The sequence below is a fragment of the Dendrobates tinctorius genome, unplaced genomic scaffold (genome assembly GCF_039654945.1).
Source record: "Dendrobates tinctorius isolate UK_male_01 unplaced genomic scaffold, ASM3965494v1 ptg000054l, whole genome shotgun sequence".
In the NCBI taxonomy this organism is placed as follows: domain Eukaryota; kingdom Metazoa; phylum Chordata; class Amphibia; order Anura; family Dendrobatidae; genus Dendrobates; species Dendrobates tinctorius.
In genome coordinates, this window is record NW_027361722.1 from 16480544 (window position 1) to 16504961 (window position 24418).

A 24418-nucleotide genomic window follows, 5' to 3' on the forward strand; every position below is an offset into this window, starting at 1 on the left:
CAGCCTGTTACATTGAGGTGTAATCTCTCCTGGGCCTGAGACAATAGTTCAGCGTCCTCAAACCTATAGTGAGATTCAAATTCTCGCCAATACTATACTTTAGACACCAGGGGCGTAACTACCGGGGTAGCAGCCGAAGCGGTTGCTTTGGGGCCCGGCCCATACAGGGGCCCGCCCGGGTCCCCGGCTCCGATCGGCGCTACCCGGTAGTGCTGTGCTGCCATTCCCCCGTGTTGCGCGTTATTATGGGGCTGCTCCTCAGCTTCAGCCGCTGCTGTGAATCCCCTCAGTCACTAATCCTCCTAGACGCCAGCAGTGAGCCTGTGCTATTACACCCTGTCACCAGCAGGGGAGCTCTCTCCTCCCATCTCCAGCTGCAGTGAAGCTCAGGGGCGGTGTGTAGGAGATGATGCATGCGCAGTACACGTGCCTCATATAATTTTTTTCTCCTGTGACTCGTGCGTCGCATCTTAACACGGGACGGGAGTGGACGGTGAGCACTGGTGGTTACATCACTGCCCTGTGTGTACTGTGTAAGTCCTGTAGTGGGGCTGCAGGGCATGCTGACACTTGTAGTGCCCCCTCCTGTAACATGGCGCTATATCCTGGCGGCGCATTGCTCTGCATGGAGGTATCCGTCACATGCTCTGATGACACCTGTACATGGGGTTTATGTTATCTGCGGGTGGAGTGTGAAGTGCAGAGAGCAGGCTGTGTGTGCATTTAGCCATTGTACCCTCACCCCACAACCACTCATACAATGGGGTCTAATCTTATTGACAAGTTCCGCTGAATGAAAGGCAGAGATCAAGGTGGCTGGCAGCAGAATGGAGCTGTGGACACCCCACATAATGGGGTCAGGACTTCACTGCAGGACACAGCCATGGGATCGGAGGCTTGATCTTTATCCAGCCTGGACAGTAATGTCTGCACACACCTCCTCTCTGGTGCCGATCCAGTCCTCCTATGCCCGCATCACAACACTTCACATGGAGCTACTAATGGTAATGTCAGCTCTAGCTTTCTACTTCTACCCAGGGCCACTGTACACTCACATCGGGCTTAGAACTCCATTTTTGGAGATGTCAGGTGCAAACAGGCACTCTAGCCCTCCATCAGGCGCAATAGATCTGACAGGCACACAGTAATTAGTTTCACTTCTCTCTCCTTGCCCACTTATCAGAAAACCCCACCCCTCCTAGTTATCTCCTGACTCTACAGGCTCTGTGAAACCTGATATCACAGTGACTCAGCAGACCTTCTAGTGAGCAGATATCAACACTTTGGCTTCTCAGGCACATTGCGCCTGATTTCAACACAAATTGAAAGGTTAGTATTTTCTTTTTTTATTCATCACGATTGTGTATTTAGCTTGTTTTATGAAGGATTAATGCTAAGTTAGTGTACATAAGTACTGTTTTCTTAGACAAAAGGAGGGTGGCTTCTAAGGCACATTGCGCCCTAACACATACTCTTTCTCTCTTGCTTCAGATTTTCTGCTGCAATGGCCAGAAAACAGTATGATTCATCTAAACCCCTTCATTTAGAAGAAATGAAGATTTTTTTGTTAGAAGATGATGAGGAAGAACCAGCAGTAACTGAGGATTTAGAGGAATCTAGTGACATTTCATCTGAAGATGAGGTAGCAGAATGTAACACTGATTCTGGAACAGAGCAGGATGGTGATGACACTGATACAGAGGAAACAGACACAGATCTAGCTTATTATTTGGGCAAAGATAAAAATACAAAGGACGTCCCAAGGACGTTCCAGAACAAACACCGACTCTACCACCTTCTAAAAGACGCAGTTGTACTACCTGCTCATTTGTATCTGGTTTCAGAAGGCTTTCTAAATATGACTGCAAAATATGTAAAGAATCAATCTGCCTTTCCCATGCAACTTTCGTCTGCCAGCCTTGCTTTTCTAAGTGTACCTGTGCTGCTTCTGCTGCAATTGAAACCACTGAAGATGAGTAGAAAATAATTAAGTAACATCTAAGTGCAATATCCTTTAATTTTTTTTCCATAATTTTATATTTAAGCAATAGTTAAGTAAAGATAACTGGAGCCTATTTGGCGGTACTACCGAAAAGTGGTACTTTTAGTTTTAATAAGTTTATGGTTAATAAATGTTTTTTTTTGCATCTGATTTGGTGTAATCTCTTTTAATACATTCCTATGAAGGTCACTGACTACTTCTATAGTCCTGAAATTGAAATATGTAGCTACTATAGGTGGTTTTCTGACCTGTGCTTGTCAGGCACATTGCGCATGAACTGAGGAGAATCTATATTGCGCCTGACGGAGGGCTAGTATGTCTCTCCTGGTGCAGATGGAGGTCTCTGAGCTGTCACTTCCCCTCTCTCTCCCCAGCAGACTGCCAGCACATGCAGAGTGGCAGCCAGGATCGCAGGCACCGGGCACTGCTGCCAGCCTCAGCCCCATGCCCCACACATGCCACCCTAGCTCTGCTTTCCCTGCAATACTGCTATTAAGGGTCCCTGGGACTCTGGTGGGACTCTGGGTAACACTCGGGGGAGACATCCTCTGCTCCACAACACGGAGCACCCCGCACAAGGCGCTGGAGGATTGTAAACCTTTGGTTTAGTGCAGATGTGACAAGATCCAGCAGAGTCTAGAGGCAGGGAGTGCAGCCTGCACTGGGGATGGCTCTGTATACGAGCCGCTGGGCTCTTACCTTCTTGTCCTGACACTGAGCATCCTGAAAAGTGCAGAGCAATAACTCCAGCCAGCAGCTCCATGGTGAGGGCACACATGTCTGTCTTCACTGCCACTGAGTCATGGAGATGGGGCAATGCTGGGCTTCAGCATGTGCACAATGCCAGTAAGGTCCTGGGTGATGTCGGTGATATTCCGGATATGGGTGTAATATCCGCACTCGCCAGGGATACAGAGGAGTTTCCTGCCCCAGACGCAGGGGATCGAACTAGTGTCCAGTGACGGTGGCTCCCGGGCTAGTGTGGCCAGTGCAGTCCCTGGCTGTCTGTGGTGAGCACTTGCACTGCTGCCTATGAGGATGGTGCGGAGTGTGCGCTCAGAGCCGGGCTCCTGGAGTCTGCTCCCTCCAGCTCCTATGCCACCTTATACAGAGAGCAGCATGTGCAGAGAGGCAGAGCTACAGCGCTCCACACAGCCCGCCCCTCACCCTGTCACCGATCACAGCCCGCCGCTGACACAGCCCATCAATTTGCCAGCAGCGGAGAAAGCAGGGCGACTGCTCCCCCCGTCTACCTGCTGCCCCGTCTACCTGCTGCCCACAGCTACCTGCTGCCCACAGCTACCTGCTCTCCACAGCTACCTGCTGCCCACAGCTACCTGCTGCCCCGTCTACCTGCTCTTTCTAATTCTGTTACTTATTGTGACTCTAGTATGCATTATCGGGAAGAGGGTGCGTCTTGAAGGGGGTGCGTCTTGAAGGGGGTGTGACTTGAAGGGGGTGTGTCTTTGAGGGAGCCCCGTTTAAAAGTTTGCTATGGGGCCCAATCAGTTCTAGTTATGCCCCTGATAGACACCCTCCACCTTGTCATACACCATCCAATTTCAGCCTGTTATATTGAGGTGTAATCTCTCCTGGGCCTGAGTTCAGCGTCCTCAAATCTCTAGTTAGATTCAAATTCTCACCAATACTATAGATACCCTCCACATTGTCATACACCATCCGATTTCAGCCTGTTATATTGAGGTGTAATCTCTCCTGGGCCTGAGACAATAGTTCAGCGTCCTCAAATCTCTAAGGTCTAAGAGGTAAGGTTTCTACTTGCGGAGAGTGACATGCCAGCTCTGGCTTGTCAAGGTAAGGAGGCTTATTCGCCGTGCAATGCTCCTCTGGGAAAATAATATGCAAATTGCCTCTTCAGAAAGAAAGAGGACTTTTACTCTACAGCGCCACCTATTGGTAGTAGCGATCCTACAAGTCACAATCAACCCTTTAACGAGTCTTGTAATATGACTTAGGATAAAAGCCAAATCAGAATCTGAATCAAATTGAGATTCTGATTTGGCTTTTATCCTAAGTCATATTACAAGACTCGTTAAAGGGTTGATTGTGACTTGTAGGATCGCTACTACCAATAGGTGGCGCTGTAGCTCAAATCTCTAGTGAGATTCAAATTCTCACCAATCCTATAGACACCCTCCACCTTGTCATTCACCATCCAATTTCAGCCTGTTATATTGAGGTGTAATCTCTCAATACAATAGTTCAGCGTCCTCAAATCTCTAGTGAGATTCAAATTCTCACCAATACTATAGACACCCTCCACCTTGCCATACACCATCCAATTTCAGCCTGTAAAGGTACTGTCACACTTAGCGATGCACCAGCAATCCCGACCAGCGATATGACGCGGTCAGGATCGCTGGTACATCGCTAAGTGGTCGCTAGTGAGCTGCCACACAGGCAGATCCCACCAGCGACATAGCAGGGGTCGGGGGTCGCTACTTACCTGTCAGACGAGGTGATCCTGACGTTCTCCCGCCCGCGTCCACGCGTTGCTCGTCATCAAAGCAGGAAGCTGACGACGAGAAGCGGCCCAGGACGTTCTCGCGCGATCAGCGATAAACAGCGGGGGAGCGGTCGGAGGTAAGTATCAGACATAGCGATATCACTAGCGATATTGCTATAACGTCACAAAAACCAGTGACGTTATAGCGATATTGCTAGCGATATCGCTTAGTGTGACAGGCCCTTTACATTGAGGTGTAATCTCTACTGGGCCTGAGACAATAGTTCAGCGTCCTCAAATCTCTAGTGAGAATCAAATTCTCACCAATAGTAGATACACCTTCTACCTTGTTTTACAGTACCATATAGCTGGTGGTATTTTGGGTACATTTTCACAAAAATGAGGAAGTCTGGTGGAAGACGCCATGGAAGTGGGCGGGGGTTGCCAGCTGGTCCCAATGGTGGTGGTGTTGGTGTTGCATCTGTTGGTAGTGGCAAAAGCACAATAGCACCTAAGGCAGGAGGTGTTGAGCCAGCGTCATTGTCTGGCTCCACAAGGCCTCGAAGGCTCTCTTTTCTGGGAGTAGGTAAACCACTTTTAGAGCTTCAGGAACAAGTTTTGGCTTACATTGCTGACACAGCCTCCAGCTCTCTCGCCTTCTCTTCTGAAGTTTCAAAAAATAAAAGCACTGAGTTGTCAGTGGAGGCTCCTGGTCAGGAACAACACCTTTCCTTGTGTCCTTCATCCCTACCAAAAGTGAAGGATGTGGCAGGCCACACTACCGATTACTCCATGGAGCTCTTTTCACATACCATGCCTGGGTTAGCAAGTAAAATCGTGAATTCCCCAGTCCAAGATGAATCTGACATGGAGTGCACTGATGCACAGCCACTGCTAGATTTTTCTGCTGGTACATTCGCTCAGAGCACTACATTGTCCTCGCAGTGTACTGAGACAGAATCAGACCCTGATGAAACTCAGGTGCCCCTTCCTGCATACAATACCACCTTACACGGTGACACAGAGGAAGGTGCACATGAAATTGAAGAGGAGGTGATGGATGACCCAGTTGTTGACCCAGATTGGCATCCATTGGGGGAAGAGGGTGCCGCTGCCAATAGCTCAGAAGAGGAGGAGGATTCGCAGCAGGCAATGACATCGCAACAGTTGTTATCTGGCATGACCGTAGCTGTCCAAAAACCTGTTACAAAAACCAAAAGAGTTGCAGGACAGCTTGGCCAGACGGTCAAATTAGCACAGCGTGCAAGGTCTCAAAATGTCTTCCATAGTAGGAAAAGTGTAGTGTGGCACTTTTTTGAACAAAATCCTAATTATCAGGCAAAAGTTATCTGTAAGAAGTGCGCAAAGACCTTTAGCTGAGGGAAAAATCTGAGAAATTTGAATACCAGTTGCATGCTTAGACATTTAACCACCATGCACTTGCAAGCGTGGTCAGACTACCAACCCTCACGTACCACATGTGCACCTGCTCCGAATGAAGGAAGTCAGCAACGCTACATCGCTTCCCCCACTGTAATCCCACCGGATAGAACACCACCAGCAGCAAATGTCGAGGTGTCGTCGCAAGGGCAAAGCAGTCATGGAATCAGAATGTTATTGCTACGAAAGAGTGAATCTAGGCCATCAGCAACACCACCAACAACATCAACATCACCAACCCTCTCTCAGTCCGCCATGTCCACCGCTAGTTCCACCATATGCAGCTCTCAAGTCCAGCTCACCCTACCAGAGACTCTGAGTAGGACAAGAAAGTACTCATCCTCTCATCCGCGTACACTGGCTTTGAAAGCCCACATTGCCAATCTAATCTCGTTAGAGATGATGCCCTACCGGTTGGTTGAAAGCAAAGCTTTCGGCGAGCTCATGGCCTATGCAGTACCATGCTATGACCTACCCAGTCGGCACTTCTTTTCGTGAAAAGCCATCCCAGCCCTCCACGTGCATGTGAAAGACCGCATTGTCCATGCACTCAAGCAATCAGTGAGTGGAAAGGTGCACCTCACAACAGATGCATGGTCCAGTAGGCATGGCCAGGGCCGTTACGTGTCCATCACTGCGCACTGGGTTAATGTGGTGGATGCAGGGTCCACAGGGGACAACGGCGGTGGGACAGTGCTGTCTAGCCCACGGTATAGGAAACAGTTGGCTGTAGGCGTTTGACCCTCCTCCTCCAGAAGCGAAAGCTCATCCACAGAGCGCAGTCGCACGAGCACTCCATCCGCAGCAGCCAGTGTTGCACACGAGGTGTCCCACTATCAAACAGCTAGTGGTAAGCGTCAGCAGGCTGTGTTGAAGATGATGTGTTTGGGCGACAACAGACACACCGCGGAGGTACTGGCCGACTACTTGCAGCGACAAACTGAGTCATGACTGGGCAGTCTACATGATAACGGCCGGAATTTTGTGGCAGCCATAGCCCTTCCAAAACTCAGACACATACCGTTGTGGCCAAAAGTATTGACACCCCTGCAATTCTGTCAGATAATACTCAGTTTCTTCCTGAAAATGATTGCAAACACAAATTCTTTGGTATTATTATCTTCATTTAATTTGTCTTAAATGAAAAAACACAAAAGAGAATGAAGCAAAAAGCAAAACATCGATCATTTCACACAAAACTCCAAAAATGGGCCAGACAAAAGTATTGGCACCCTCAGCCTAATACTTGGTAGCACAACCTTTAGCCAAAATAACTGCGACCAACCGCTTCCGTAACCATCAATGAGTTTCTTACAATGCTCTGCTGGAATTTTAGACCATTCTTCTTTGGCAAACTGCTCCAGGTCCCTGATATTTGAAGGGTGCCTTCTCCAAACTGCCATTTTTAGATCTCTCCACAGGTGTTCTATGGGATTCAGGTCTGGACTCATTGCTGGTCACCTTAGAAGTCTCCAGTGCTTTCTCTCAAACCATTTTCTAGTGCTTTTTGAAGTGTGTTTTGGGTCATTGTCCTGCTGGAAGACCCATGACCTCTGAGGGAGACCCAGCTTTCTCACACTGGGCCCTACATTATGCTGCAAAATTTGTTGGTAGTCTTCAGACTTCATAATGCCATGCACACGGTCAAGCAGTCCAGTGCCAGAGGCAGCAAAGCAACCCCAAAACATCAGGGAACCTCCGACATGTTTGACTGTAGGGACCGTGTTCTTTTCTTTGAATGCCTCTTTTTTTCTCCTGTAAACTCTATGTTGATGCCATTGCCCAAAAAGCTCTACTTTTGTCTCATCTGACCAGAAAACATTCTTCCAAAACGTTTTAGGCTTTTTTCAGGTAAGTTTTGGCAAACTCCAGCCTGGCTTTTTTATGTCTCGGGGTAAGAAGTGGGGTCTTCCTGGGTCTCCTACCATACAGTCCCTTTTCATTCAGACGCCGACGGATAGTACGGGTTGACACTGTTGTACCCTCGGACTGCAGGGCAGCTTGAACTTGTTTGGATGTTAGTCGAGGTTCTTTATCCAACATCCGCACAATCTTGCGTTGAAATCTCTTGTCAATTTTTATTTTCCGCCCACATCTAGGGAGGTTAGCCACAGTGCCATGGGCTTTAAACTTCTTGATGACACTGTGCACGGTAGACACAGGAACATTCAGGTCTTTGGAGATGGACTTGTAGCCTTGAGATTGCTCATGCTTCCTCACAATTTGGTTTCTCAAGTCCTCAGACAGTTCTTTGGTCTTCATTCTTTTCTCCATGCTCAATGTGGTACACACAAGGACACAGGACAGAGGTTGAGTCAACTTTAATCCATGTCACCTGGCTGCAAGTGTGATTTAGTTATTGCCAACACCTGTTAGGTGCCACAGGTAAGTTACAGGTGCTGTTAATTACACAAATTAGAGAAGCATCATATGATTTTTCGAACAGTGCCAATTCTTTTTTCCACCCTCTTTTTTATGTTTGGTGTGGAATTATATCCAATTTGGCTTTAGGACAATTCTTTTTGTGGTTTTTCATTTAAGACAAATTAAATGAAGATAATAATACCAAAGAATTTGTGTTTGCAATCATTTTCAGGAAGAAACTGAGAATTATCTGACAGAATTGCAGGGGTGTCAATACTTTTGGCCACAACTGTACCTTGCCTAGCTCACACCTTGAACCTGGTGGTGCAGTGCTTCCTCAACAATTATCCGGAGTTAGCCCTGCTCCAGAAGGTGCGAAGACTGTGCTCGCAGATCCGCCGGTCGCCTGTACACTCCAGTCGTATGCAGAAGCTGCAGCGATTGCTCCACCTTTGCAAGCACCGTCTAATTATCGACGTTGCAACAAGGTGGAACTCCACCCTGCACATGGTTCAGAGGCTGTGCGAACAGTGGCAGGCTGTAATTCATTTGTGGGAGGATACACGGGCAGGCAGTTTGCAGGCAGACATGGAGTTGTCTGGTGTGCAGTGGTCGAAGCTGAAAGACCTCTGTAAAGTCCTTCAGTGTTTTGAGGAATGCACACGGCTGGTAAGCGCAGACGACGCCATCATATGCATGAGCATCCCACTTATGCGTCTGCTCATGCTAACTTTGATGCACATTAAGGAGCAGGCGTCTGCAGCTGAGGAGGAAGAGGAGGAGGGAAGCCTTGATGACAGTCAGCCATTGTCTGCTCAGGGAAGTCTCGTGGACGAGGTGGAGGAAGAAGAGGAGGATGATGGGGATGATTATTTTGGGGAGGAGGATGCTTCTCAGGGGGCAAGAAAAAATATTGGCGTGGCAAGGTCAAGTACAGGGTTTGTGCGTGACTGGAGGGATGTTGATTTGCCAGAAAGTGCTCCTCCACCCAGCACTCGCAGTGCGTCATTGACACCTGGAACATTGGCCCACATGTCTGATTCTGCCTTGCAGATCCTAAAAAGGGACCCACACATTGCCAAAATGATGAACGATGACGACTACTGGTTGGCCAGCATCCTGGATCCACGCTATAAAGGCAAATTCCGAAACATCATGCCACAAGAGAACCTAGAGCTAATATTGGCTAACAAACAAGCAACTCTGGTAAACCCTTTGTTTGAGGCATTCCCAGCACACAGCGGTGGTGATGTTTTTCCAACGAGCCGTAGGGGGCAACATGGAAGAGTTGTACGTGGTGCACACAGCCGAAGTGGCGTTGGACACAGGGGTTTCATGACCATGTTGTGGACTGATTTTTCAAGTACCACTCACACGACTGGTAATACTGCATCGATCGAAAGTGACAGGAGACAGAAGTTGTCAACTATGGTAACAAACTACTTCTCCCATATCGATGTTCTCCCTCACCGGTCATTCCCCTTTGACTATTGGGCCAGTAAACTTGACATCTGGCCTGAATTGGTACAATATGCCTTACAGGAGCTCGCTTGCCCTGCTTCTAGTGTGTTATCTGAACGAGTCTTCAGTGCTGCTGGATCAATCCTGACAGAAAAAAGGACCTGTCTGACGACCCAAAATCTGGATGACTTAACCTTCATTAAAATGAACCATGCATGGGTTTCAAAGGATTTTGTCCCACCCTCCCCTGCTGACACGTAGGTTGCCAGAAAAATGGCTTGCTTTTGTCCTCCTCTTCCGCGGACTTCTCCAATTACTCCATTTGCAGCTGCTGAATGTCCAGCATCAACATACTCCAATTTTTCCACCTCCCTAACTGGGCTGCCTCCCCCCACAGGGCCGGGGTCACCACCTGGCTCACGCACCCATGCGAGTACCTTTGCCCTGGACAGGTGGGTGGGAACACTCTTTGGCAACGGCACTGGCACAAGGTCCCTCATAGTAGAATCAAGTGTCTCTGACGGTGGGGGTGCACACCCGCCATCAGACACACTGGCGTACCATGAGGGGCCCTGTGCCAGTACCGCCGCCCACAAGTGGGCCCCCCCTGCCTGCTCAGGGCATCAGCACTTGCAATACTTACCTCTCCCTGCTCCACCACTGTGTAGTTTGGCCTGTTAAATACTTCACTGGGACTGCCAATACAAATTTGGTGAAATGATAGATGATGGTTAAGACGTAGCTATGCCCTGTCCTGCTGGGCTCTATCTTCAGATGATCAATGGCTTCCATTTGTTATGGACGTCGACTCACAATGAGATGCAGTGGTGGTTTATTATCAGCTTTCACGGTTTTCCGACTCACAGACGTGTGACATTCCTGCCCACATTTTTAAATGTGTCCTCTCATCCCAATCCAATAGGATCGCCTACGTCCTGTGGCTTGTGTCTTTTGCACTCCAAAATTACCTGACAGATCATGATAGGCAGTGAGGACAATGTCTACATCTGTCCCTGTGATCACAATTTGATGGAGATGAGTAACGGTGATGGGTTTTCGCTGTCTCCACAGACAAAGTAATTGAGGGTCAGCATCGCCTCTGAGAATTCTCCCGGGAGTTTTTACCGTGATTAGTAATTCAAAGATTTCTGCAATCAGTCGACTTTCCGTCTGTTCTTGTATCCATCTCGTTTCCTCTTGTGGAGAGTCTGGACTGTCTTACTGAGACTGAAATATATATGAAGATTGAAAAATACCCCAACAGTGTATACTGGTGTATGCTTCGAATACATAACCCTTTTTCTACTTTTTAGATTCTTGTCTAATCCATACTGAGGCTGTGAGTGTCTTTGTCAGACTACGGAAATATACACGCAGATTTTTAATGTTTATACTATGCTATATATACCTGCTATCCAGTGATACTGTACCCTTTCTCAACTTTCTACAATCAGGTCGAATTGATACTGGTCCTGAGACCATCTGAGTCTGACTCCTGATATATAGACATATGTTTTTAATGTTTAAACTATGCTATATATACCTGTTATCCGGTGATACTGTACCCTTTCTCAACTTTCTACAATCTTGTCGAATCCATACTGGGCCTGAGAACATCTGAGTCTGCCTCCTGATTAGAGATGAGCGGTGTTCGAGTCGACCTGTTTGCCAAGTTAAAATTCCAGCTGTTTTGGGCGGTGTTCGAGCCGTTCGTCGAACTCGAACACTTTGCTTAAAATTCGGCTGTTCGAGGTTCCGTTCGAGTACGGTTCGTTCACCAAAAGCGTAACTTCATTTTCACATTAATAATGGTTTTCAATGTTAGTAGACTGTTTCATGGCATAGTAGCGGTGTGTGGTAGCAAGCTGTGTAGTACACCTGTCAAGGAGCTACACCGTGTGTGTTTCTAATTATTTTTTACCGCATCTTGTCCAGAAAATCCTTTTGGTCCTTGTAGCACTGTCTGCTACTCAGCAGAGGAGCCCACCAGTGAACCAAGCTATGCCGCCTGTTTATGTAAGAACTGCGTGCTACTCAGCATAGGAGCCCAGCTGTTAAGCAAGCTACAGCACCTGTGGTTTGGACACTTAATTTTTTCATTTTTTCTGGAATGCCGGTTAGGCTTAATTCCGGTTGACCTGCACTTACTGGGAAATCCTCGTTCGCGGAGAAGAATTGTAATCCCAGATCCCCATCACTAACGGGGTTCAGCGGGTTATCTGCACCTGTAAGTGACACATGCTGGACCTTTCAGTGTAGCGCGCATGCAGCCCCGGACATGTAAGGGCCAGAGCCTCGCGTGTCCCTCTAGTAAGCTTGACGCGTACCACGGGGGCATGCCGGAGTTTCTTTCGTTAACAGAATTAAGCTGACAAATCGCTAGCACAACTAAAAACGGACATCCACCACCACCCACAGAATCAAGAAAGCTTGCAATTTGTCAATCTTTTCTGTAGCTTGCATGGTTGAGGTTTCCCGGGTGGAGTCGAATTAAGCCGCAGGCTCCACTCCTAGTGGTGCCCTTCTGGACATTCCTTTAAAGTTCAGCTTTGCAACCATACTGCCCCCGGAACCCAAATACTTTGCCTTCATTGACGCTGTTCAGAGGTTCGTGGGAATAATGCCGCCCGATCGGCAGTTGGCCTAATTTATGATGGGAAGTCCGACGGTATATGATCGTCTTAGTTTTCAGATTTTTACTTTTTTTTTGGTATTTTACATTTTTATTCCAGCCTTTCTTGACTTCATAAGGGCATGACATGCCTATATCTGTGTCTCCTCCTCCTCATTTTACTCCTCCACCTCTTTTCTATATGTAGTTGCCGTTTTCCATATGTTATTTTTGTATTCTGAGCATTTTGTCTGCTTTGGGACACCTTTTAAGGTGTTTTGTAATTGTTTTCTATGTGTTTGTATGTGTTTGTGCTTGCCTGCCATTGTTTTCAATGGTGTTCGACGTTGTTCGTCGAACGTTCGACAAACATTCGACAAACTTGCCTCGTGTTCGACCAACCAAAACGAACTGGAACACTAGCGGGGTGGCTCAACAATACTCCTGAATATATAGATGTACATTTTTAGTGTTTAAACTATGTTATATATACCTGGTATATACCTGGTGATACTGTACCCTTTCTGCCAGGAAGTCCTTCTCCACCCACCACTCTAAGTGTATCATTGACACCTTCAACATTGTCCCACATGTGTTATTATTTCTTGCGGATCTCTTTGTTATATTGTGGTTAGAGTTGAGCGATACCGTCCGATACTTCAAAGTATCGTATCGGATGGTATCGGCCGATCTTTAAAAAAAGTATCGGTATCGCCGATTCCGATACCGGAAGTCCCATTCAAGTCTATGGGACTTCCGGTATCGGAATAAAAAAAACCCTTTCCTGCCCTTGTACAGCCTCTCTGGGGTCTGTACGGGCCTTTCGGGGGGCTGTGCCGGCCTGCCAGGGGGTCTGTGCAGGCTCCGGTGGTCTGTGCCGGCCTGCCGGTGGTCTGTGCAGGCTCCGGGGGGCTGTGCCGGCCTGCCGGGGGGCTGTGCCGGCCTGCCGGGGGGCTGTGCAGGCTCCGGGGGGCTGTGCCGGCCTGCCGGGGGGCTGTGCCGGCCTGCCGGGGGGCTGTGCCGGCCTGCCGGGGGGCTGTGCAGGCATCGTCCGATGGGACTACAAGTCCCATCGGGCGATGCCTGCTACCATGACAGTGATTGACACATTAGCCAATGATGGGACAGTAGTAGTCCCATCATCCGGCTAATGTGTTAAATGTAAAAAAAAAAAAAAAAAAATTACATGCTACATACATACAACATGCATACTACATACATGCTACATTCATACTACATACTACATACATGCTACATTCATACTACATAAATACTACATGCAACATACATACTACATATATACTACATGCATGCTACATACATACTGCATGCTACATACATACCACATATATACTACATACATACTACATGCATGCTACATGCTACATACATAACACATATATACTACATGCATGCTACATACATACTACATACTACATGCATGCTACATACATACTGCATGCTACATGCATGCTACATACATACTACATACATACTACATATATACTACATGCATGCTACATACATACTGCATGCTACATACATACTACATATATACTACATGCATGCTACATACTACATGCTACATACATACTACATATATACTACATGCATGCTACATACATACTACATGCATGCTACATACATACTACATGCTACATACATACCACATATATACTACATACATACAATACATTCATACAATACATACATAGACATACAGTACATATAACATAGAGTAACATACTTACCAATACTTGTCACATTGTTCCCCGAAGCCATTGTCTTTTCCGGGATAAATATTAACATAACAAACCACAAAAATACTCACCCACGATCCGAAGCAGTCCACGAGTGTGTCCCACGACGATCTTGGGTAGAGAACTGCAGCATCAGATGATGCTGCCGTTCTCTACGGGCTGCAGGAATCCAATGACGGAAGGTAGGTATCCTTCCGCACTGTATTCCTCCGCCACTTAAAAAAAAAAGTCCCTAGTCTCACTTTATGCCATTGCTGTGTGGGAATTTCCCACACAGCAATGGCATAAAGTGAGACTAGGGACTTTTTTTTTTAAGTGGCGGAGGAATACAGTGCGGAAGGATACCTACCTTCCGTCATTGGATTCCTGCAGCCCATAGAGAACGGCAGCATCATCTGATGCTGCAGTTCTCTACCCAAGATCGTCGTGGGACACACTCGTGGACTGCTTCGGATCGTGGGTGAGTATTTTTGTGGTTTGTTATGTTAATATTTATCCCGGAAAAGACAATGGCTTCGGGGAACAATGTGACAAGTATTGGTAAGTATGTTACTCTATGTTATATGTACTGTATGTCTATGTATGTATTGTATGAATGTATTGTATGTATGTAGTATATATGTGGTATGTATGTAGCATGTAGTATGTATGTAGCATGCATGTAGTATGTATGTAGCATGCATGTAGTATATATGTAGTATGTATGTAGCATGTAGTATGTAGCATGCATGTAGTATATATGTAGTATGTATGTAGCATGCAGTATGTATGTAGCATGCATGTAGTATATATGTAGTATGTATGTAGCATGTAGTATGTATGTAGCATGCATGTAGTATATATGTAGTATGTATGTAGTATGTATGTAGCATGCATGTAGCATGCAGTATGTATGTAGCATGCATGTAGTATATATGTAGTATGTATGTAGTATGTATGTAGCATGCATGTAGTATATATGTGTTATGTATGTAGCATGTAGCATGCATGTAGTATGTATGTAGTATATATGTGGTATGTATGTAGCATGCAGTATGTATGTAGCATGCATGTAGTATATATGTAGTATGTATGTTGCATGTAGTATTTATGTAGTATGAATGTAGCATGTATGTAGTATGTAGTATGAATGTAGCATGTATGTAGTATGCATGTTGTATGTATGTAGCATGTAATTTTTTTTTTTTTTTTTTTTTTTTTACATTTAACACATTAGCCGGATGATGGGACTACTACTGTCCCATCATTGGCTAATGTGTCAATCACTGTCATGGTAGCAGGCATCGCCCGATGGGACTTGTAGTCCCATCGGACGATGCTTGCACAGACCCCCGGACATCAGCACAGCCCCCCGGCAGGCCGGCACAGCCCCCCGGCAGGCCGGTACAGACCCCCACAGGGTGCACAGACCACCGGCAGGCCGGCACAGCCCCCCGGCAGGCCGGTACAGACCCCGGGCAGTCCACACAGCCCCCCGGCAGGCCGGCACAGCCCCCCCGGCAGGCCGGCAGAGACCCCCGGAAGGCCCGAAATGACGGCGCATCATGATGCGCACACACCGCGCATCATGATGACGTCAGGCCGTCAATCAACTGAACTTCCGATTCCGATGCCGAATTCCGATATTGAAAAAATATCGGAAGTCGGTATCGGAATTCCGATACAGGAAGTATCGGCCGATACCCGATACTTGCGGTATCGGAATGCTCAACACTAATTGTGGTGTGATCCATCCTGAGCGTGTGAGTGTCTATGGGTTACTCCTGCAATTTAGATGTACATTTAAAAATTACACCAACACTAGTGTATACAGCTCTACGCTTGTGATACATTACTCATTTACTGCTTTTTATATTCTGGTCTAATCCAAACTGACCAAGTGAGAGTTATTTTCTGACTGTGGAAATAAATACTGAGATTGACAACAGTGACCCCTACACTGTGTACAGCTGTACTCTTCAGATCCATTACCGTTTTACGGCTTTTTATATTGTGTTGCAATCTATACTGAGCCTGAGAGCGTCTGTGTCTGCCTCCTGAAATATCTACGGAGATTTAGAATGTTTAAACTATACTATATATACCTGCTATCTGATGATACTGTACACTTTTTCTACTTTTTATATTCTTGTCTAATCCATACTGAGCCTGTGAGTGTCTCTGTGTGACTGATGGTATATATAGGGAGATTGACAATCATCCTTTGACTGTATAGAGCTGTACGCTTCTGATACAGCACCATATATCTGATGTTATTTTGGGTTCATTTTCTGCAACATTTTGAAGTTTGGTGGAAGAGGCCGCGGATGAGGCGTGGGGGGGCAAGCTGGTGCTGATGGTGGTGGTGCATCTGCTGGTTGTGGCAAAAGCACAATAGCAGCTAAGGCAGGAGGTGTTGAGCCTGCGTCATGATCTGGCTCCAGAACACCTGGAAGGCTACCTATCCTGGGAGTAGCTTAACCGCTTTTAAAGCCGGAGCATCAGGAACTGGTTTTGGCTTACATTGCTGAAAGAGACTCCAGCAAATATGCCCTCCTCTTCTGAAGTTTCAAAAAATGCGAGCACTGAGTCGTCAAGTGCTGGCTCCTGGTCAGGAAGAACCCCTTTCCTTGTGTCCTTCACCCCCACCAAAAGTGAATGATGCAGCAGGCCACACTCCACATTAGTCCATGTAGCTCTTTCTATCATACCATGCCTGGGTAATCAAGTCAAATCGTGAATTCCCCAGTCCAAGATGAATCTGACATGGAGTGTGGGTGGCCAGCCAGGGCAGTGGGGTTAATCAGGTACCGGGCCGGTGTCTCAGAGGGATGTGTCACGTTGGTGGTGGTGACCCATTCCGTGGCCCTGGGCGTCCATGCAAAGGGGTGAATAACGTTTATAGGTGAATGATACGTGACGCCACCGGTGGTTTCTGATCAGATTGACCCACGCTGCAGTGTCGCTTCTCTTGGACAGATGTTGTGCAGATAAGATGTAGAAGCCCTGCACAGGTAGGGCCGTAGTTGCAGGGCAGATGAAAGAGTTGGTAGATGGTGTGCAGTGCAGGATGTAGCAGAGCCGTGCGCCAGGCGCAGGAGAAAGATGACAGACACAGTCGTGCAGTTCCTTTACCTGTACTTGGTAAGTGCCGTCCAGGACCCAGAGTACAGATGGTGAAGGAGTTGGTCAGCCTTGAAGCAAATTTGGAATTCTCTCTCTGCAGATAGGTAGTGTGGCCTCCGTTCTAGCCCTTATCTGAGGTACTCGCAGTACTGAGTTCACTGAAGTTCCCCCTGTTGACTCTCTTTTGGAACTTTCTCGTATGGCAGGCAGCCATAGCCTTTTCCTTCTGGCTCACACACCTTGCTGCTACAATCTCGGAGACCAGAATCCGGACCATGCGCTCCAGCTAGGAGTGAACCTTAACTCTGCTCATCCTCCAGCTTCCCTTTTCACAACCACACACTTCCCCTTCTCTTCACAGACTGCCCTAACGTACCTCCTCCCGACCACAGAGAGCAGCTCCTCAGCAGTCAGATTCAGAGGTCTCCCTGCTGGCCTGGAGTGGGAACTGTGTTGTGTGTTGGTTTAACTGCTAGAGAGATCCTTTGTTGCTCCCAAGCATGACATCACACTCCCTAGGAGGAAGGTAATGCCACTGTGGCGACCGTACTCCTGGGGGCGCTACAAGTGCACTGATGCCCAGCCACTGCTGGATGATTCTGCTGGTACATTGACCCAGACCACTACATTCCCCTCGCACTCTACACAGCCAGAATCTGACCCTGATGAAACTCAGGTTCCCCTTCCCGCATACTATACCACCTTACACGGTGACAAAGAGGAAGGTGCAGATGAAAGTGCAGGTTCCTTGAGCAGGTGGGGGGCATACTCATGGGTGACGGCACTGGCACAGGGCCCCTCATAGTAAGCAAAAGTGTCTCTGCCGATGGGAGGGCCCACCCGGGAGGGCCCACCCGCCGTCAGACACACCGCCGTACTATGAGGGACCCTGTGCAAGTGCAGTCGCCAACGAGTGGGCCCCCCCTGCTTGCTCAGAATCACAGCACTTGCAAAGTTGAAATACTTACCTCTCCCTGCTCCACCGCCGTGACGTCTTCCGCGTTTCCTGACAGTGACATTCTGGTCAGAGAGCGCGATGACATCACGTCTGTATGCCCTCTGCCTAAACAGTCCAAGTGCAGTGAGATGGAAGATGGGGACGACGAGGAGTCCAGACTAGTACAGGGATTCCTTAGCGAGGAGACTTATTTAATTGTTTTCAATGTTGGGACAGCTATTTTTGGGGAGCACTATACTCTGGAGAATGATATATGAGGCCCACCATACACTGGAGCATTCCAAGGGTGGACATCAGACACTGGAGCAGCATTTACAGGGCCCATTATGCACTGGAGCTTTAGAAATGGGGCCCATTATATATGGAGCATTATTTGGGCCCATAACACAGTGGAGCTTCATCCATGGGGACCAACATATACTGTAGCATTATGTGGAGCTCATCATATACTGTTTCAAACATTATATGGGACCAATGATTCTGTATGGAGAAATATATGGGCCTCATTACTCTGTATAGCGCACTATGCGGTGGCCATAATACTGTATGGAGTAATATACTGTCCATTTTTGGAGCTATTGGAGAATTTAAAATGGATATCAGTCATGAGATGTAAGAAGTGAAGTATTTTTCATTGTACTATACCGCTATTTCTCTGCCGTATCAGAGGATCATGAATTGTGGCATGTGTTAAAAGAGCCCAGTGACACTCTTTGGCCCTGGGCCCACGAAAATCTGGAGCCAGACCTACCTTCCCCCCACAACTGTAGCCTAATAACCCCATGTTTTCAATGCATAACTATTATTATAAAGTAAATTAAGGTTGACAAGCTTAAGTAATAAGAATTGATGTTTTTGGCATTAAAATGGGCACTATAGGTGTGTTTCCTGTCCTCCATTCCCTGCCGACCTTGGTTCCCCATTGACTTGCATTGGGTTTCGTGTTTCAGTCGGCCTTCGACTTTTCACGATAATCGGCCGATTTCGTTCGACCCGACTGTTGAGAAAGTCGGGTTTCATGAAACTCGACTCGACCCGAAAAAAGGCAAAATTGCTAATCTCTAGTGACATATAGTCTCTAACAGCTTAATAAAAGAGCCTTTCATCCTTTTTCCAGTTCAGCCGTCTACTTACCTAAAATTAAGCAGTGATGGATCTCCAGAATGTGGAGCCATCGGTGGGAATCCACCTGCACAAATCTCCTGGATCCCAAATGCAGATGATATAAACATTACAAAACTGGAAAATCCGGACTGGACGTGGTCAGTGATCAGCACCATCAGTATAAGGAGAGTGTCCAGGACGTCGGTGACTTGCGCTGTGTCTCATCCAACATTTGTAATTCCACAGAAATCCGACATTACACTGAGTGGTAAGTACATGTATATGTGTGTGTGGATGATAGTGAACCTCCACATTTTACACTTTTACATCAAAGCAAAAATATTACAGGAAAGAAAAATAAGCTACTTCTTTGGGATTTTTATCCTAATATGAGGAGTGAAGTTAAAGAGGAACTGTACTTTTGAGTAAGTTTTCAGAATAAGTTGTTATGCATGTGTAATAATAACACTATTTCTGACCATGATATCACTTTGCATCACACAGAGATAAATTCTTGCTCTTCATTCCTTAGTTAGCACATAGAGAGAAGCAGCAGAGGTATGGAGAAGATTATTTAACTGTACTAATACTATAGATGTAAATGCAGAGGTAAAAGACTTGTTAGAAAGCTCAACTCAATCTTTCTGTGTCTCTGTCTTTTTTCTTACCCTGCTCCTCTCTTCTCCATCCATACAGTATATTAGTATATCTCCCATGACATTTCACTGAGCTGGCAGTCCATCTTGCTTGTCTTGGATTGAGCAAGATAAACATGAGCTGTTTATTCTGTGTGGATTGGGAGTTTAGGAGTTAAGGAGACATGGGGGGTATAAGAAGTGGCTCCAAAGTGGAGAAAGAAGCCTTTGACTCTTATAAGACATGAAATATACTGAAAGTACAATCTCTTTTTTGACAAATTAATTATTTAGGCAACAAGCAACCTTCCTTGTGGTTTGTGTGCACACTTGTGATCTAGTCAGCACAGATGCTGCATGACAGTTCTTCACACTCAGGCATCAGTCTCCACCTGTCTCTAATGACTTTTTCTGACTCTTGGGCATCCAACTTCTTATCTAGTAGATGTACAGTCAGAATAAACCGCAATTCTCCCTTCGGCTGTGGCAATTCTTCTAATGGTGGTACTCATATGTAGGATGGGTGGATTGGCTGCAGCTCAAGATGGAGCTTTAAACAAACTTCTGAGGCCCTTACTTAGCCCAAATGAGTGCTTCATAAAATCAAGTGCTACTCACTACTAAGAATGAGTGAGTTGATTCTAAACAAATCCAAATCATTTACAATTTCCAAAAAATTCATTATTTGTTGGGCATTAAATTTGCATGATTCTAACAAAATAGTGAAGAGTTGGCCGCCATTTTGTTGGGCCAGAAAGAGGTTAAAAAACTGTAAAAGTTCATACTCCGCCATCCTAATACCTGTTCTATCTGCTGCAGCTTCTGTCCAGTCCTTTACTGGATTTCGAGTTCCCCGTTCTGCCTTGGCGACGACCTCGTCTCTGCTGCTGCTGAAGATGCCCTTTCTAAAATCATGATGTGCACTGCCCCACTAGGGGGCATAGAAAACCAGTGGAGGAATGGTAAGGAAGGTGAGGAACTAGGGGAGAATGCATTTTTATTTTTTTTAACCCCTTCCCAGATTATCTCTTTATTATGCTTTGCAGTCTGGAGACCCCGGAGCCTAACAAACGGCAGTTTTTAATGGCTATTCAATTTCCATAAAATACAATTTTTGCAAATTTCCTGTCCCATTTTGATAGAATCTGCTGAATTCAAATTTTCAAGGATTTGCTCATTTAGTTACAACCATTTGCTAACCTAGACATGGTTCAGGCATTGTTCCCTGCTGCACAGTTCCTCCTCTCCTCCACCGTTCTGCACCATATTTGTGTCTGACTGCTGCAGGCGTCAGAGCAGGAACATAATCATTTTTTCAACAGTGTTGCAACCCTTATACTACTTTTAGAGTGAAATCAGTAAAAAAAAAAGTCAGATATCCACAAACTCGTTCATCACAATAAATAAATAACTCTTTTTATTGGATTCTAGGAAATAATCTTCGAATTGATAACATCTTCATAGTAATCGTCACAGTTGTCTTCACCGTACTCACCGCAGGAATTCTTCTGTACCTGAAAATCAAGTGCCAGGTGCTAATATTATTATACTAAGTATTGATATGATGGAACAACCCACAGCACTTTATATATACTGCTCCAAAAAAAAGGGAACACTATTCCAGTTGCAACAGGCTGTTTGTGTTCCCTTTATTTCTTTGAGCAGTATACATTACATCACAGTATAGAGGGAATGCTTTAACGCTTACAGTGGTGCTTGAAAGATTGTGGACCCTTCAAAAATTTTTATTTTTCTGCACAAATTTGTCCCAAAATTACATCAGATTCTAAAATTATAAAAAGAGAACAAAATCAAACAAATGAGCCAATAATTGTAGATACTTTTTAAAATGAGGAAAATGATCCAATATCAAATAACTATGCATCTATGAGTGGTAAAAGTATGTGAACCTTTGCTCTCAGTGTCTGATGTGACTCCTTGCGCAGCAATAACTGAATCTAAACGTTTCCGGTAATTGTTGATGAGTCTGGCACATCGACTTGACATTAAAGAAAAAAAATGCTGTAGATAGAAGTTTCAGATGTATAAAGAGAATTGCTTGCAATTTTAATAGTAATTCAAATTACATAAGTCTTTAGGCTTAAATATAGATATTTAGAAAGGGCATTTTATTTATTGATCAACCTTTTTAATTTCCTCTGACTGTGGATTGCTGGAGTCCAATATCCTTAGAGATGATTTTCTAACCAGCCCTGATACAATTCCACAAAAGAATCTTGTGAATTTCTCTAGTTGTTTAAATAAAACAGGTCGCCCACTCACATTTGATTGTCATCCCATTGATTGAAAACACTAGACTTTAATTCAGTCTTCAAACCTACCTACTAATCCTTAATTTTGCCACTCACAGACTTGAGTCCGACAGTTTCAAGAGAATAGAGAAAATATAGGATACGGGATACAGGTCGCAACATGAGAGTGGGACAGTGTCGTAAAAAGCCATCAACCCAGTGGAAGAACCAATATCTGCTTCTGTGTGCAATGAGGAGCAGGAAGAGCACTACAAAAAAATCATATTCCTTCTGAGCACATGTGAGAGATGTAAAAGCCTCTGAAGATGCTGCGGTGAACATAAATGCAGCCTGCAATATCATCCAGGAACACCGGTTTGATGGAGGGTCACACAAACTTCCTTGTCAGTGCCGATGGTACCTTTACAAATGTACCGTAATCAACTCCACAGAGCCATTGCCACACCTTAAACTAAAGGTTCAGGACACTGCCTGGCCTCATGTGGTCAAAGTATGTAGACAGTTCCAGGATGATGACAGCATTGATGCCATTGACTGGTGCTCAAGTTTCCAGTCCATCTCCACCAGAATGATACAACCTTAAATGGCATCACACATTACAAGAAGGCTGTCTGACTCAGACAGTCTCAAGAGCAAGGAGAAAATATATGACACTGGCCATATTCTTGGAGAGTCGCATAAACTTCCATCTTGTGGCCAACAGTACTTTGATAAATGCAATCAAATCAACAGAACCATTGTCAAAACTTACACTGGTGCATTGGTCCGGGTCCTCCTGGGTCAGGAAAATGCCCAGCCTCATGTGGCCACAGTGTGTGGGCAGACCTGGGATGATGAAAGCATTGATGCCATTTACTGGTGATCAGATTTCCCAAACATGAATCGAATTGGGAACCTCTGGGACTTTATGTATCTGTACATCGAACATTATTATTTAACACCACAGATCAAGAACCTCTGAGGTCCTAATCCAGATCTCAGAGGAGGTCCTCCAGGATGCCATCAAAGATCCTAACATTCAGATAGCCATGTGGTTGCCATACACACTACACATGATAAATTGCCTTGATGAAATTCTCGTAAATTGGATGATTTCGATGATTCGATGAATTCAATTCCTGTTTTTTATTGACCTCTGATAATAAATTACACAAGTTATATCTGGAAAGATTTTCGACTTTAATCTTTCATTTAACAAGGTCTGATGTGTGATTTACGTTTTCCATTCTTTTTTAGAGCAGTGACTTTTATCACAAACTTATTGTATTGAACTTACTGCCCCTCTGCACTGTTCTACATGATAGGATGCAGTGCTCTCTCCAGCCTCTGAATTGTGCTGTAGGACCAATCTGTCCACTTTATTCTCCGGGTTAACATCCCCTCATTTAACTCAAACTCTAACAAAGCCCCCTCATTCTATGTGACATTTAGAACACTGGTGTCATTTTATGTTGCCTAGAGGCCGCTGGGTCCCATTGGGACATTGCGGACTGGGGAAGACGATGACCTCAGCAGCCTAATTTTTACACGTCTTCTTGTCACCATACTTCTATTCTATTCACATAAAGTGTTCAGAGCTCAGATATTTCTGACTTATTTTATTGCTTTTAGGTTGTTTTTATCAATATCTATTATTGTGCACAAATCTGAATGTTGTTACCACTCTTCTCATTTTATAAAATCTTTCTTATTTTTACATTGAGTGAATTATATTTTTTTTCTTCTGTTTTAAGGGATTAAAGATTCCTGAACATGAAAGTAATGAAGACTGATGATAAGAAATAAGGAAATGTATTCTAACAAGACAATACATTATCCTGGATGATCCTTTCTTGAAATTCTCATCATTACAAATTTTTCTTTAATTTCTTTACTTGTAAATTTGTATTTTCTTCAGTAAAGATTTGTAAACTCTTTTAGTGTCAATCATTTATAAAATCACTGGTGAGGTATCAATACAATCTTAACTTCTTCTTTCATGATAAATTAGAGACCGGCGAACTTATTTAATTGGAATTAAATTTTACTTGAATCTTAAAAAAAACAAAAAAACATTTTCTTCTGAATGTGGATTTTTGTACTATGGTCTGCACGAATTCAGCAAAGTGGTGACTGGACAGCAAAAGGTTAAAAAAAAAGATAAAACAATTACTTCACATCCCTCCTTTCCGGATACCTCTTCTGTTTGTTTTCCACTATTGAGTCCGGAACGTATCTTGTCACCATTGGCGCCCTCTG

General features: G+C 45.3%; 1 protein-coding gene across 1 annotated transcript in view; it reads left to right on the top strand.

Annotated features, from left to right (window-relative positions):
* The window catches only part of LOC141091518 (cell surface glycoprotein CD200 receptor 1-like), a 72301-nt gene extending 48207 nt beyond the window's left edge, over positions 1-24094 (top strand). The window contains exons 3-5 of the mRNA XM_073577152.1: positions 19286-19540; positions 21339-21439; positions 23914-24094. Of these exons, the coding sequence (XP_073433253.1) occupies positions 19286-19540; positions 21339-21439; positions 23914-23952 (395 nt within the window). The 3' untranslated portion in view covers positions 23953-24094. The remainder of the gene's footprint in view (positions 1-19285; positions 19541-21338; positions 21440-23913) is intronic.
* Positions 24095-24418: the final 324 nt, after the last annotated feature.